The sequence below is a fragment of the Ziziphus jujuba genome, chromosome 1 (assembly GCF_031755915.1).
Source record: "Ziziphus jujuba cultivar Dongzao chromosome 1, ASM3175591v1".
Taxonomy (NCBI): Eukaryota; Viridiplantae; Streptophyta; class Magnoliopsida; order Rosales; family Rhamnaceae; genus Ziziphus; species Ziziphus jujuba.
In genome coordinates, this window is record NC_083379.1 from 22,558,757 (window position 1) to 22,575,189 (window position 16,433).

At 32.8% G+C, this 16,433-nt stretch overlaps 1 protein-coding gene across 1 annotated transcript; it reads right to left on the reverse strand.

Annotated features, from left to right (window-relative positions):
• Positions 1–860: 860 nt before the first annotated feature.
• On the reverse strand, positions 861–12,043 carry LOC107424747 (vesicle-fusing ATPase). Its single transcript, XM_016034608.4, has 21 exons — positions 11,632–12,043; positions 11,193–11,288; positions 10,980–11,061; positions 10,820–10,870; positions 10,295–10,465; positions 9,630–9,784; positions 9,435–9,543; positions 8,449–8,548; positions 8,313–8,368; positions 7,744–7,809; positions 7,524–7,606; positions 7,009–7,142; positions 6,320–6,530; positions 5,140–5,271; positions 3,806–3,866; positions 3,616–3,675; positions 3,024–3,082; positions 2,789–2,876; positions 2,345–2,467; positions 1,590–1,655; positions 861–1,388 (listed from the first exon to the last, which is right to left on the reverse strand). Exons 1-21 carry the CDS (start codon positions 11,814–11,816, stop codon positions 1,245–1,247), a joined length of 2,232 nt encoding a protein of 743 aa, XP_015890094.1. The 5' UTR covers positions 11,817–12,043; the 3' UTR covers positions 861–1,244.
• Positions 12,044–16,433: the final 4,390 nt, after the last annotated feature.

Here is a 16,433-nt window from a genome sequence, read left to right on the forward strand (position 1 = left end):
ATTTTGAAGATTTCTTGAAGAACCCAAGAAATAGCATACCATTAAAAGCAAACCCAGAAGAAGAGGAGAAGGAAGGACCAAGGAGTTTGTTGTAGATCTGCTCGCCGATTAGGTAGATGCCAAAGGAGGCGACTTCGAAGGCCAAAACCAAGAAGAGTGTGGCGAAGCTGATTGTTGAGCCTATGATGCTTTCTCCACTCATCTCTCCTTCTGAAGAACTCTCCAGTAACTGCTTCGCCATTCACACTCACTTTCTCTTCCTCTTTTCTTCGTGCTTTTCATGTATATTTCTTTTTGATATCTAAAAAGGATGGTTTGGAAATATTAAAAAATAAAAAGGTAAAACAAAAACCCTTGAAAGGAAATGGGTATATTTCATTAAATATTTTCAAATAGGGATATCAGGCCAAATTTCTCTTTTTAAAAAAAAAAAAAAAAATTAAGGAAAAGGTATATTTGGTTGCACACATCCATTTTAGCAGATATCGGGTCAAGTTCCCCTTATTCTAATTTGGAATGAACATGGGTCCATTGTCCATGTATACTGTAGTCTGTTAAGGGCAGCAAGGCTTGGTTTACATGGGCCCATCTTAGAAGGCTTGCAGTTTGGAACCACCCCACTCGTGTCTGGGCGCTCGTCTTGGACAGGCCTCAATTAGGGGCCAGCTGAAGGTGGTCCATTTGTTTCAGGGAAAGATCACCGTGAACTCAATTCAGGACTTGCCAAACATATTTATTTTCTCAACATATACGTTCTTTTTATTATGATTAATTTTGTGCATTGAGAACGTGAAAATCACATAACATTCTGATAATAGTGCCTGCATTACCTGCCTCAAATATCAAAATACATTAAAAGATTTACAAGAACAGGCACTAGATCTTTAAATATCAAAGATTCGGAAATCAGCTCCAGAAGAGACAATAAAATGCAAATATCACCCACAAAATATAGCCAGCACCTTTTCCTAAAAACAACTCAAGGAAACTAGGCCCAAGCAGTTTGACTTAATACAATCCTGTTAAGGTAACACAATCTAACCTCCCAATCGCCTAACCCCAGTCCCCAACCATAAAGCAAAAACAAAATTTGATGCCAATACTGAAATCGCTCAAGGGAAAACCAATTGAAAAAAAAAAAAAAAATTGGAGAGGCTCTATATGGATACATAAGAATCCCATGAGATGGAATTCAAATAACAGTATGATATCTGTGGTTTTCAATTCCTAAATGTGCCAGCTAACTAATACCGGACAACATCCTGAAGGCAGTCGTAAAAGTGACCAATTTTAATTTTCTCGTTCCCAGAATAAATGGCTTCAGCAGATCCACCTGCCTCACCCTGAGCTGCCATCTCGATCAACATATAGAGCTTCTTGATAGGCATCTAGAAAAGGAGAAAGGGAGCATAAACAACAGGTGTCAAAGAAATTGATCTTTTTGCCGTTTCCTATTTCCCTACTAAATATCATGTAAAGCATAGAGGTGGATACTTTTACCATTTCCTGTTTTCCTAGGTAATCAAATGGGCATTAAAATTAACTTAGGAGACTCAAATCTAAAACAGAAAACATGTGCATAAACTTACATCATTCAGTGCCTCTGCAGCTGCATCAATGTCTTCATTAGCAAATACATTCAGTTGTGTCAGCACCTGCATAAGGAAAAGAGCAGAATATATCACCAATATATACATCAAGAGCTTGAAATAAAAATTTAGGATTGAGAAGTTTCCTTTGAAAAATTCTTGATAAACTGATTCTAGGTGTGAGAAATTGAAGGGAAAAAAAAATTATGACATCACAAAGCAGCTGATCTTTCCAAACCAAGTTTCAGAATAGGTATGATCAGATTATTCATAGAAGTGAACTACCCACTTTGCCAGCTTTGAAAATGATGAAACAAATTATTGGAAATCTTAACAATCTTTCAGTCATGATACCCTCAATGGCCTATGAAAGACAAAGCACCACTCTCCTTTTGGATTGCAATTTCAATAGATAATTTCTATCCAGAAAATAACAAGGTGAGAATCCCTAACCATCATTCTGATGAATATATGCATCTACACTGAAATGCCTAAAAACTGAGATACAATAATAATATGCATGCGGTGCTGGGTTTATAGCAATTTAGACCAATTACTAAGTATTAATAACTGCTTTTTAAAGCATACTCAGAAATAAGTATTTAAGTTAATATAAACTGAAACACACTGATCTGCACCATAGGCAATACTCAACACTAAGTAAACCATCAGCCTAAACAAAATATTTACATCAGTGAAATGGAAAAATTACTAGTCAGCTAAGACAAGACCGAAATGGCAACGATAATAGTTACCTTCTTTGCATCTTCGGTCCTTAATGTGGGAACATGATAAGTGACGGAGAAAGAATCACAGAGACCAACTGAATCTAAGAAACTCACTTCACTTGTTGTTCCAATAACCAGAAGCTTTTTCCCCTGAAAATAAGGTGAAATAGAAAGATCAATACATATCAAAGACTTATAAATGAGAAAGAGGAGGCAGGGGTCAAAATATCATCATATTTTATGCAGGCTGTGGTAGTCTATATCACCTGATACATACTGGATATTAAGTATCAAAGATAAAGAGCAACAACAATGATGTTAATCCAATATTATTTATATCTGAATGCTGCACAACTTGCAGAACACTAATTTCTCTTGAAAATAAACAGAAAATAATGCTTCAAGGATTAACCCAATGATACATAAGCAAGTCAAACTCTAAATTAGCCAATGAAGAGGATCAATAAAAACCTTAGGAGGAAGCCGCTTAAGCAGGACCATAAGTGTCTGAGAGATCAAATTTGAGAAACGAGGTCCTATAGCAACATATTCCAGTAACCTGCAACGATAAAGAAAAATTATGAAAAAATTAATATTTGTAGTAGGAAGAAACAAAACAGGAGAAAATTATGAACAAATTAATATTTGTAGTAGGAAGAAACAAAATAGGAGGCTGCTTCGTTAAGACCAAATTAGCCATTTTTACCTTTCAATGTCATCGAGGATAATTATGCTCAGTGGCGACTTGTATGCATCCTCAAAAACCTTTAAAAACACATATTAAAAACATATTTCATAAGGCTTCAGAATAAAGCTTTGGAATTGCCAAGTTACCACTAATTCCAAGTTAGGAAGTAGGCCCAACTATGTATAGCAAATTTAAATAATAGTAATAAATAGTAGTTTCTACATAACATCTCACATGTAGGCCCCCTCATCAAACAGTGGAGAGAAATTGGCCCTTAAACATGCAATACAAACAATTAACACAAATAGGTATCCATAAGATTTGAACAGGACCGTAATGATAATCAAGCTTTTATACCAAGCTACCATTCCTCAAGCTTAAGCTATTAGCAGGTAGGCCATATTATGTATGTTAAGCTTATCGTAAGTTTCACATAAAGCAAACTAAATATTACTTCAATTATCAGTTTGCTATAAAAGCAGTTCAAAATTGATTTAAGTGTTTGAGATAAGTAAATGAAATTTTCCGCAGAGAGCACAACTAGTGCTCCTCAGCACATTAGAATTTCTTAAAAACATTAAAGAGGCTGAAAATCTAGCCACTGACAAACCTTGACGATATGTGCACATTTGGTGGCCTCGTGGAGACCAATCATTGTCTCAGCTGAGACCTATACAAGACAAAGTGAAAATTAATTTTTAAACAGGTATAAATGGAAGATACAGGAGAATTAGATTAAATATTCCTATAAAGTATATGCATACAAAACATAAAACAAAATGAATGGGATGGGAACTTACTATCTTAACATAAGGGAAGTCACTGTCAATGCCAACAGTAGCAGCTAATGCAGTTTTACCACTGTCCAAGATGGGTAAGGTTCAGAATGGTTACAATTGACAATCGCAATTTTCTACATATGTTAAATACAGAGATAATCATATATATACATTTTTATTACTGTATGCATGTAAATATGATTTTGTATTTGCATGTGTATGTGTATGTGAGATATATATATATATATATATATAGAGAGAGAGAGAGAGAGAACTACTCTCCTAGTTACTATTTCCCACATATAATGGAAGATATAAAGACATCGCAAGTGCTACGAATTATGCCTTAATTATTAACTTAAAACGAACAAACCTACACATGAATGCGATAACCCTTTGCACTTTTCAACTTATTACATCTCCCATTATAATTTGAGAGATACTTCTGAAGAGATCAAAACTATATAGCAGTTGGTCTATTCTTAGGTTGACTTTATATTTTCTAAATAAAAACTTCTTTTATGGCCTTTGGATTCACTCAATTTGTCTTCTATAAGCAAATCCACAGCCATAAAAGAAGTCCTTACTTTTAAAGTAAGGTCAACCTAGTAAAGACCCATTGTATATGTATACATGTATGAATGTACATATGTATAAAATATGAATGTATGTAGAGCTGTAAAATGGGTCATTCCATCTTAGCCCAACTGATTTAATAGTGAGGCCATTTGTTCCGTCATGTATGTATGCCAATTTATTTCTCGTGTTTAGCTTGTGTAAAACATCTATTATTCGTGTTGTGCTCCTGTTGGCAAGTTTTGCGTCCAATATACTTCATTATGTATTTTAACAAATTTAATGGATTAATAAAAAGTAAATATAATAAATAAATTAAATTTCCTACAATAATTTATTTCATTATCATTAGGCAATAAGTACTTACATAAATGAGAAAATCTCATCATTAATTAACTATAGAACTTTCAAACAAGAGACCTATACAAATAAAAAATGATAATTGAACTTTAAAAGTCTTAAGTTTTAAATAAATATTAATTTAGCACAAAGTATTATTTTAGTTAACTTTAAATAATTAAGTAATGAAGAATATAAGTGAACAAATATACAAAATTTATTTGAGTTGGTTGTGTCTACGATTTCATGTGTTCTATTTTAAAGGCTAGGCATGATCCATTACATGCTTCATGTTCAACATGACACAGCTTGTATCGTGCCATACTCAATGCCTAATCTTAAAAAGTTTCCAGTTGGCTTGGCCCAACCTTTATTACACCTCTATAGTTGTGTATGTATTTATGAATGTACATGTGCTTGTGTGTTTGCCTTGTGTTTACCTGCCACTAGGCCCTTCCAAAAGGCATGTAACAAGTGGACTTCCTTTGCTCACTTTAACTTGCTCCACAAGTAGCAAAGCTCTTTGATATATGTGTTCATGTCGATTACCACAATCCACCATGCCATTTAGCCTACAAATCAAGTCATATGGCATAAATATGGCTACAATTTTCATAAAACAAAGTTCGAAGGATCTTGTTACATAAATAGCCATCTGGACTAGAAATCTCAAGAGAATATATAAATAGCCATTTCAAAAGATGTGAATAAAGATACAACATCAGCTTTAATGAGGATAAATCAAGATTATAGGAGCAATTATACTACTTAATAAATAATAATTCATGTTGCCTTACCCTTAACATAAAATATTATTACAAAGGAAATTGCATAACATCTATATGCATGTTCCTTCAACATCTCCAGTAGAAAAAATAACATAAACTATCATTACAAAGAAAATAGCATAACATCAATATACATGGGACCCCAAAAAAAAAAAAAAAAAAAAAGGGCGGGAAAACGGAGTTATTGGCACATATTTAATTTGTACAATGCACTGTTAAGAGATTTACTACCTCCACTCGTGTATTAAAAATAAATATAATAAAAGAAAAATTAACTCCTAAGTTACTTTTGGCATCACTAGTGTAATTATCCATCAATTGCAAAAGTCTAACCACTTATGGAATGGGTTTTATCATGCATATCAGGAGAACATAACATACACAAACACTTAGTGTCACACATTAGTCTACCCAATAACTAAAAATAAATGCAGGTTTCTAATGTGCCAAATAGGAAATTATCAAAAAATAGATTAGAAGGATTCAGACGCAATAACAAACAAACAACAAGGCTTTATTACCATGTTAACTTACCATGGGTCTCAAAAGCTTAAGATGTTATGAAGTAATTCTTACTATGTATGTCAAACCTCCACTAATTTATACCAACAAATTATATTTGTGCTGCATATCATGCAACATACAGTATAAAATACTGATTTCTTAGGGCTTAAAAGTCCAAACTATTGAACACCCAAAAGCAAAGCCAAGATTCATATCAAGGTAACACAGAGTAGCATCTTGCTTAGCTAATCTAGTATGGTAAATCAACCTAATTCAACTACATATAAAGTTACTAAAACTTTTTGCAGAGTTCTACTTAAACCAATACCTGCATCGTTCAAGGTCATCAGTGGAGGCTCCAAATGCAGGAACAACTTCCAAAAGTGCATTCAGAAAGTCATCCATAGTCACTTTAATATTCTCTTCATCCACTGGCTTGGTAAGATCATCCATATTTAGTTGTCTATTCAAAGCAAATGATACTGCACTTTTTACAACACCTTCAAGTTCTGCACCACTGAAATTTTTTGTACGAGCAGCTGCACAGGAAAGCAAATTGGTAAAACAATCCGAAAACCTTCAGTGATGCAAAAATAACTGTGAAAGCCTCATCGACATCAAAAAATTGCATCACTTTAGTGTTTGCCAATTTTAGAAAAACTTTCGAATAATTCACCTTCAAGGTAATATGTTTCCCTTTTCCCTCCCCCCTTCTCATTTTCCATTATTTACCCAATAGCATAAAGGACATGCAGATTATTCAAGGAATGAGAGAGGGAAATGAAATCAACAATACCATAACAAACATAGTATATAAGACTTTAAATGTTTACATTATTTATATAAGAGGTTATAATTTTTTTGCCGAATTTCAATATCTTGAACTAACAAACATGTGTAAAATATTCAATTTCCTATCTTAGCAATTAATTTTAAATATAAGTCTACCTTCAATATTTACTTCAACCAAATCAAAGAAAAGATATGTAATCTCACAACTCTTTATAACACACATACCAAGCTCTTGAAGATTCACATCAGGAGCAAGAAAAGAATTCTCCTTCATCTTGTTTGTATGAATTTGAAGAATCTGTAAGCGACCATTTTCATCAGGAAGGCTAATCTCAACTTGGACCTCCAAGCGCCCTGGTCTGCAAAAACACAAAAGGCATAATTTTTAGCTCTTTATTTAAAAAAATTTCTTAAGGAATTACTTGTCATGATCAGCAAGTTTTTCTCATCTGTTATTCAAGAGAATGAATACATAAATAAATAAATAAAACCATAACTAATATGGTCAAGACTGAACAAAGCTACTTGAACAATTTACATATCAGGTATGGATATAACCAGTCACCACATGTTCCTTGTGAAGCAGCAAGTATTTAATTAGGCGAGCAAAACCTCAGGCAATTATAACCAACACAACATCAGTGTTAGCTGACAACTTAATCATTCCTTCAAGACAAAATAATCCAGACAGAAATAAGCTGTTATTAAGTACCAAAGAAGCAGATAGAAATAGAGAGCACCTCAGAAGGGCTTCATCAAGCAAATCCTTTCTGTTGGTCATTCCAATTAGCAAAACATTATTCAGAGACTCTACCCCATCTATCTGGAAAACATGTGTTCTTTCAGTCATATACATGACATTGCTTAGAAAAAGTAACAACACTGAATGAGCACTATTACTGGAGAAGAATATATACTCATTTTGCAACATTCAGAAAAGTATGGTAACGGTGCACTGACCTTTGTAAGGAGCTGGTTCACAATACTATCATGAACTCCAGTACCATCTCTAGTTGATCCCCTCGACTGTACTCACAAATTTAGAGATAGTGTTATTTTCATGCTGTGTTGAAAACTTGGACAGATAATAACCTCAAACACACACTAATGGTTGTGAGCACCATTCCATGACAAACTGAACTATCCATGGCTAGGGATAATATGCTACTATGCCACCACCAGAAATGTATGTTGATGTTGAATTTATCAATCATAAAGTAATAGAATATAGAAGTTCAAAAGGAGAACATAAACAGGTTATAAAAGTTCAAAAAACATGTATTAAACATTATATAATATATCTTGATGTTTGGAAAACAGAAATTCACAACTAAAGAGAAAAATAAATTTCCTCAAGCAATTTAACAAAGTTCAAATTGACACATTAAAATACAACTTGTACATTCATGCATCCATAAAAAAATAATAATAATAAAAAATGTCCCTAGTAATAAAAAGCAGCAATTTGAAGCCATTATCAATCAACTTAATGTGACAAGGACAATTAATAGACATAACAAATTACATACCTTACAAATAGCATCAATTTCATCAAAGATTATAATATGCAACTCGCTTTGATCCCCTAAAAAGTAAAGGACATGATGGCATTAGTAGATTTCAGAAGACTTAAACCATCAGACTTGGTTCATGTATTTCTCTTACCATGAGTCCTCTGATCATTCTCGGCATCGGCAAATAGATCCCGAACGTTTTTTTCAGTTTCACCAACAAATTTGCTCAGTACTTCAGGTCCATTAACAATCTGGTATAGTTTATCAGAAACAGATTAGGGAAGTTGATCTTTTAATCCTAAACACAGATAATAGGTAATATAATGCTAAGAGCAAAACAATGTAACTAATTTGCATTACAGACATATTCAATCTACTTCAGAACCTAAGAACACTGTTTTGACATGGCATCAACATAATACAAGAAAATACGATAAATCAAGAATTCTAATTTGCCAAATATGTATATATATATATACACACATATATATATTAATTATTACAAGCAAAAGAGCACAAGAAAATTAAAAATGGCCATCAATATTAAACCATTAGATACAAAGTTTAAAATGTTGATACACATGTAGCATTTCAGGAGGAATTAGTTCATAGATGGCATTGCATGCCTCATCAACTAAGACATATCTTGATGGGTGATGCAAGACAGTTATGCCCAAGATAATGCTAATTTTGTATTCCCTTTTCTTTGAGGAAAATTTTCTATTGCCTTGAAGTAATGAAGACTAGTTGTTTTGTTGGCATTGGAACAAGAATTTTAATTCAATACTTTTCATTGATGAGATTGTAAACTAGCAGCAATCAGATAATAGAAACACTAGATCTATGATAAGCATATGGTCATTGAATAAATTTATTTATTTATTTTTTTTTTTTTTAAGAAAAAAAAAATTCTTAATTGCATACCCAAACTCAAAGATGGCATGAAAAAGAAGTCAAAATTTTCCCATGATCAGTTTCAGACTTCCTTCCAATATATTGCATTTTATATCAGACTTATGGTTATAATTTCATTTCAGACACCAATTGCAGTTTAACATATATCAATCTACATAATTCAAGATGGAAAAAAAAAAAAAAAAAAAAAAAAAAAGAGAGAGAGAGAGCAAAATTCCAAACCTTTGGTTCCTTTCCATTTAACATTTTGCCAATTTGGCGGGCCATAAGTGTTTTTCCAGTACCAGGAGGTCCATAAAGTAGCATACCCTTTACATGCTTTATCCCCAGTCTGAAAATTAAAAGCTTTCAATTTTAGAATATGCTAGGAAATAAACCAAAGTGGAACAAAAATAACTTATAAAATAATTTTATTACTTAGAGGTCACATGTGGAGGGAAAACACGGGAGGCAAAAGCTCTACGAAATATATCAGCAAATTCTTCACTCAAGCCCCCAATTCCAAAAGACTGAAGATTGAACTCCTTATGCCTGAAGATGTTACTACTGGCAGCTTCACGTTGATTAACTATCTGCAGAAGGCAACAGAGATTACAACATTCACATAACATGACATCACATTCATCTGTTTTTAGTAACAATCATAAGAGTGTGACAGGATTTTCTCTCTATATCTGTAGCAATCATGTCAAATTGATAAGAACTCTGTCCAATAGAGGGCCACACAACACAGCTAAGGAAAGGAACAAACACCCAAAATGTTTTGGATGACCTATAACTGCATGGTTTACCAACAAGTAGGTTAAGCATATTACAGGAGTGGACTCTACCTCTTTGGAATAGCATTAATCTGTTATTTGTTCAAACACATGAACACGAGTCTGACGATAGCGCCACTATAACTACATGAAGCCAACTTCTTCAAATATAAAAACTAAAACATAATGTAGCAGCACAAATAAAATATATTACATTTTGCCAGTTCAAAACTAAACCTGCACCTTCAAAAGACAATTCCGAAAGCAAGTACCAAACCCAAAAAAAAAAACAAAAAACAAAGAAGGATAAGATAAAAATCTGACCTTTATTCCACTTGCATTTGATGTTTCAAAGACAATGTATGTATCATTAGATATCATCCCTCTTTCAATACCATTAGACTTTCCTTGTTCCTCTAATGCAGCTCGATTCACTGTAAAGGTATAATTATTGCCATGATATTCAAATGATACTCTTTGTCCTGCCGTCATAACCTGAGTAAAACAAGAGTCACATTCCATAAATTCAAAAAGGTCATAATTCCAAAAAATGTTTAACAAAGTTGCACAAATACATAATTTCTCAGAAAGACATGAAAAAGAATATGAAATAGATAGAAGCAACTATGGAAACACATTATGAGTAAAAACACAGCCGATGATATCAATGGAAATCACAATTAAAGTTAAAGAATATTTCTATCATGTTGGTCTTAAATTTCTCCACTTTTCCCATTACATAGCTACATGGGGTTGTTAAACAACACTGCAACAATCTTTAAATTACATCACCATCATGGACCATATATGTGTTCTTATATATATATAGTTAACAATAAACCACCTCACCTGGTTAATAAACCTCTTTCTAAGTTGGTTAGCCAGGAGAACAGCATCAACCTACAAATACACATAACAGAAGTCTTAACCGAAATTAATAATTCCTTCAAAATCGACCATCATGTTAATCTGAAACAAGAACATAAAAGTGAAATGGAAATCTTTGTACCTGCTCACTTTTATTACCCTTTTTCACAAACTCCAATTCTAGCGTGAGCAATGCCAGGTAAAAGTCCTCGGGGGGAATAAACCTGAATTCAACTTACCATGCAACTAATTTAGCACCCAAAAACCCCTAAGCTAAACAAAACTTAACAGGAAGGAATGCAAAGACCAGCAAACAGAAAAATTGGAATCCAATTAAAGAAGATCATCGAATAACCTGGTCACTGATACATTGTCACCAGTAGAGACTTTCGCATGCCGACGTTGGGTTGCATTCAGAGCAATATGTCCACTTCTTATGATGTCGTGAGCAGTTTCTCTTAGTTAACGCAAACAACAAAAATATAAAACAGATGTAAAATCTGAAAAACCTATAGCTCTTGCATATATTTTCATTTCCAATTTCGTGTGCTTGGTTCACTCACTCTAAGAAGCAAAATCAATGTCAAAATCCCTATTTTTCGATATGCAATGAAGCATAAACAATGAAAGAACATATAACCCAAAAAAAAAAAAAAAAAAAAAAAAAAAAGAAGAAAAAACTTAGACCAAATGTTCAAACTAGGAGCGCTTATTAGCTTTTTCAGATAATTGGATGCTAAAAAACGAAAACAAAAGCATAAAATAGGGAAAATAATTGAAAAACAAAAGGATATGATACAGAAAGGACGAAGGAGTCTCCTATCAGAGCGAGAAAAAGCTTCTTTCCAGGGACGGCGAAGTTTTGAAGATCGGAGGGCGAGCAGTAGGCAAGGTTGGTGAGAGCGAGATCCGGAGCTGGGGTGTTGGTGACGATCATCATCGCCGGAGCAGAAGATGAGAATCCGAACCGCCCGGCCATTTTCCGAAACTCGGTGTTTTCGGGTGACGGTGAGATCTGTGTGGGTGGGGATTTCTTTTCTGGCTGCTTTGCTACGAAGAAAATGTGACGCGAAAAAACTTTAAATTCTGCAGAGACGGTTAATTAGCATACTGGTGCGGCAATGGGTTTGTCATATGCGATCCCGTGGGGCTGTAGCTCCATTCGTGTTCGTCGAGGAATTTTTATTTTTATTATTATTAGTATTATTATTATTATTATTTTTCAAAAAGTCAGAAGTATACAATGTATACGTAATTTTAAACCGACAACCGTCATGCTATTTAAATATCTCCAAATTTATCTATTATTTAATAATATGTACTATTTAATTATTTTATTATACTTTAACCAATAATATTTTAGCACATAAGATGGATATGTACGATTAGTACAGCTTTGGATTAAAATATAATCCAATTTATATTGTTCGTAATATAAAATTTAATTCAAATCATTAAAAATTTTAAATTTAAACCAAATCAAATCATTTATGATTGATTGGATTTGGATTGATTAACCGGTTTGAAATTTATGAGTCTATTAATATATAATATAAATTAAAAATCTTCTAAATATAAAATATAAATAATAAATTGTAATAATCTAAACATAAAATACATGATGTGGACCGTGTAGTGGTGCTGAGTCTTGAAGAGTAGAGAATGAATTTGGTGGTGGCTGCAGCAAGTATGTTTAGGGCTTCATATTTTCATTTGGGAATTGGAATTAGGGATATGTTACAAAAATATTAAAAATTAAGAGATATATTAAAAAAATATTAAAAATTAATATATAAGAATAAAAAAATATATAACTTTTTAATTATATAATATATGGTTTGGATTGGATTTGGTTGAATTGGGTTTATATCTTCAACCCTAAACCAATCCAATCCAAACAATTTTTGATATTTTTAAACCCAATCCAATTCAATTTATATAAAAACTCAATCCAAACCGCTAAAAATTATTTGGATTGGACAGGTTGAGTGGGTTGAATTGGATTTTGCCCATCCCTACTTATAGTATCGGAGAGACTATGGTCTAATCAATCCTGACCTTTTTTATCCAGACCAAATACATGCAAAACTTTCTTGGCCATTGATTACAATAGACAATCCAGATTAGACTTTACTTTCCCTCCCAGTTTCTTCACTTCCCACCCATCTCCCACCCCGTTTGACACCAAGTAGTTTTCGGCAGCCATCGCTGACCTATCTTCCAACGTAAGTACCCATCCCTTACTAATCTCCCACCATGTTCTATCCCTCCATGAGCAATTTTCAACAGCCATGATATACCCATCAGCCCGACTGTTCAACATCCAGAGCCACCGCCATCTCAACTATCGTTCAGCCCATATCGATGTGCCAGAAAGAGCCATCGCCTAGGCTAACGTCCATCCAAAAACCACCACCCAGGCCACCGCTCCGAGATCCTCGACGATCCCAAATCCATTAGGGCTAGGGTTTGATTTTACCTTATTCGATTTGTTTCATTCAATTTTTGATTGATTTTTTTTTTTAGTTTTGATCGATTTCTTTGTCCATTCATGTATTTATTTATTTGTTTGTTTTTTTGATTCTGTTTCATCAACATTTTGCACTTGCATATAGGGGGTATATATTTGTGTTATAGGTGTTTGTTACGCTATGTATTCGTGTATTACCATGCACACCAAATTCGTGTATTACCATGAATTGTTAGAATTTGGAGACTCGTATTTGGCAGGTGAAATTGGTATTTAGAGGACTTTGTAGAAAGGTTGATGTTGTTGTTCCATTGTCTTGCATTCTGTAAAATTTTATAGCTTATTCAATTTTGCATTGTCTTCCTTATAACTCACAAGTGGAGATTAATTTTGTGAGAATGTCATCAAGTACCAGTGGGGTTCAATCGATGCGGATGTGCTCTTGTGAGCAATATATGTATTTAAAAATATGAATGACAGATAAGAACCCAAATCGTCAATTTTGAGAATATTTAGATGGAGAACAGGTTGTACATCATTGTTAATTTGTTGAATTTTCATTTGTTTTCAATTAGAAAAAAATTTAATTATATATGTTCAATTGTCACAGGAAAAAGGATGTGGTAAAATCATTTGAGCAAAAGAAGGAGAAGCTAAACTTGACAAAATGGATATACTTATCAGTAAATTCGTCGTTTATCTTTGCAAGTTGAAAAATCAAATTGTACTCTAAAGCAATTCAAAAAAATACTAAGCGGAGTAACCAATATCAAATTAAAATTGTTATAGTTGTTGTAATTTTATTATTATTATTTTTTGTTTAAAATGTTTGGCTAGTGACCATATATGTTGTTGTTATTAAACTAAATATGTACTAAATTCTGCTTTGTCCTTAATAATAGAGTTTATTATTTTTTGTGCTTTGAATTAGACTTGTAAGCATTCAGATTATTTTTTTATAGTTTGTCTTCTTGCTATAAGCTACAAACTTGTGCTTGCAAAAGAATAAGAGATAGGAGAGTGGAATTATAACTGTAATTTATGTTCTGATTAGCAAACCGTATATTTGTTCACTGTGTTTACATGTATATTCAAAATGGAGTAGAAAGCTGACTACACAGCTGCAAATGAATGGTCAAAAAAGTTTACAAAGTGGTTTTACAACCTATATCATCTATGCTCCAATTTCCAAACCACCTAATTATTTTGAACGAAACTTTATTAAACAATCTGAATTTTTTGTTGGGACAATGTTGGATTGGAGAAGTTTGATATAGTTAGTCTAATATGGTTATGGGGCATGATGGAAAAAGGTTGACAAATTTAATAGCACCACTCAAAATTAACCAAAAAAAAAAAAAAGTGGAAAAACCGACTCTTTTTTTTGAAGAAGCATCGGCTTTTCCTTTTTCCTTTTTTTTGTTTTTGTTTTTTGTTTTAACAATACTGGATTGGAGAGGTTTGATACTATTTGTCTAATATGGTTATTGTTCAAGATGTAAAAAGGTTGACAAATTTAACAGCACCATTCAAAATTAACCAAAAAAAAAAAATTGAAAAAGGAAAAGCCGACTTTCAATTTTTTTTTTTTTGGTTAATTTTGAATGGTGCTGTTAAATTTGTCAATCCTTTTACCTCCTCCACAGTAACCATATTAGACGAACAGCATTAAACCTCTCCAATCCAACATTGTCAAGATATAAAAAAAAAAAAAAATTGAAAAACGAAAAGCCAACGGTTTTGTTGAAAAAGCGTTGGCTTTTCCACTTTTTTTTTTTTTGGGGGGGTTAATTTTGAATGGTGCTATTAAATTTGTCAAACATTTTACATCCTACATAATAACCATATTAGATGAACAATATCTAATCTTTCCCATCCAACATTGTCAAAACAAAATACCAAAAACAAAAATTGATAAAGGAAAAGCCAAAGCGTTGGCTTTTCCAATTTTATTTTTTGTTAATTTTAAATGGTACTATTAAATTTGTCAACCCTTTTACACCCTGCACAATAACCATATTAGACGAACAGTATCAAACCTCTCCAATCAAACGTTGTCAAAACAAAAAACCAAAAAAAAAATAAAAATTGAAAAAGGAAAAACCAACGCTTTTTGTTAAAAAGGCATATAGGCTTTTCCACTTTTTTTTTTTTTGGTTAATTTTGAATGGTGCTATTAAATTTGTCAACCCTTTTACATCCCTACACAATAACCATATTAGACTAACAGCATCAAACATCTCCAATCCAACATTGTCCCAACAAAAAATCAAAAAAAAAAAATTTGAAAAAGGACAGCCTGATGCTTTATGTTGAAAACGCGTCGGTTTTTCCACTTTTTTTTTCTGTTTTTTCTTTTTTTTTTTTGGGTTAATTTTGAATGGTACTGTTAAATTTGTCAACCCTTTTACATCCTGCACAGTAACCATATTAGACGAACAACATCAAACCTCACCAATCCAACATTGTCAAAACAAATAACTTTAAAAAAAAATTTGAACAAGGAAAAGCCAATCCTTTTTGTTAAAAAGCGTAGGGTTTTCCACTTTTTTTTTTTTGGTTAATTTTGAATAGTGCTGTTAAATTTATCAACCCTTTAACATCCTGCACAATAACCATATTAGACGAACAACATCAAACATCTCCAATCCAACACCGTCAAAACAAAAAACCCTAAAAAAAATGGAAAAAGGAAAAGCCGACGTTTTTTGTTGAAAAAACATTGGCTTTTCCACCTTTTTTTTTTTTTGGGTAATTTTGAATGGTGCTGTTACATTTAAGTAACTAAGCTGATAGTTCTTGAAATAAGACAGCAGTGATGAGACAACTAAACCAAACTAAGAACAATCCACAAAGTTGTTGCAAGTTCATTTATCACATTTAAGGGGTCATCCCTTATGATACTAATGCAGCCCTGTCAAAACAAAGCAAAATATTAGATGATTAGTGTGTTGAAAAGGAAGTTATCTATTCAAGAAAATGTTGAAGGGTATAAAAGAAACTACTTTTGACAAGGTATCAAACGTTGAAGACAAGATAGGACAAAATAGTTGGTAGGCATACAGCAGTTATAACTTGGTTTTGTTGATGAGAATCCGCCAGTACCCATACAACTGACTACCCATT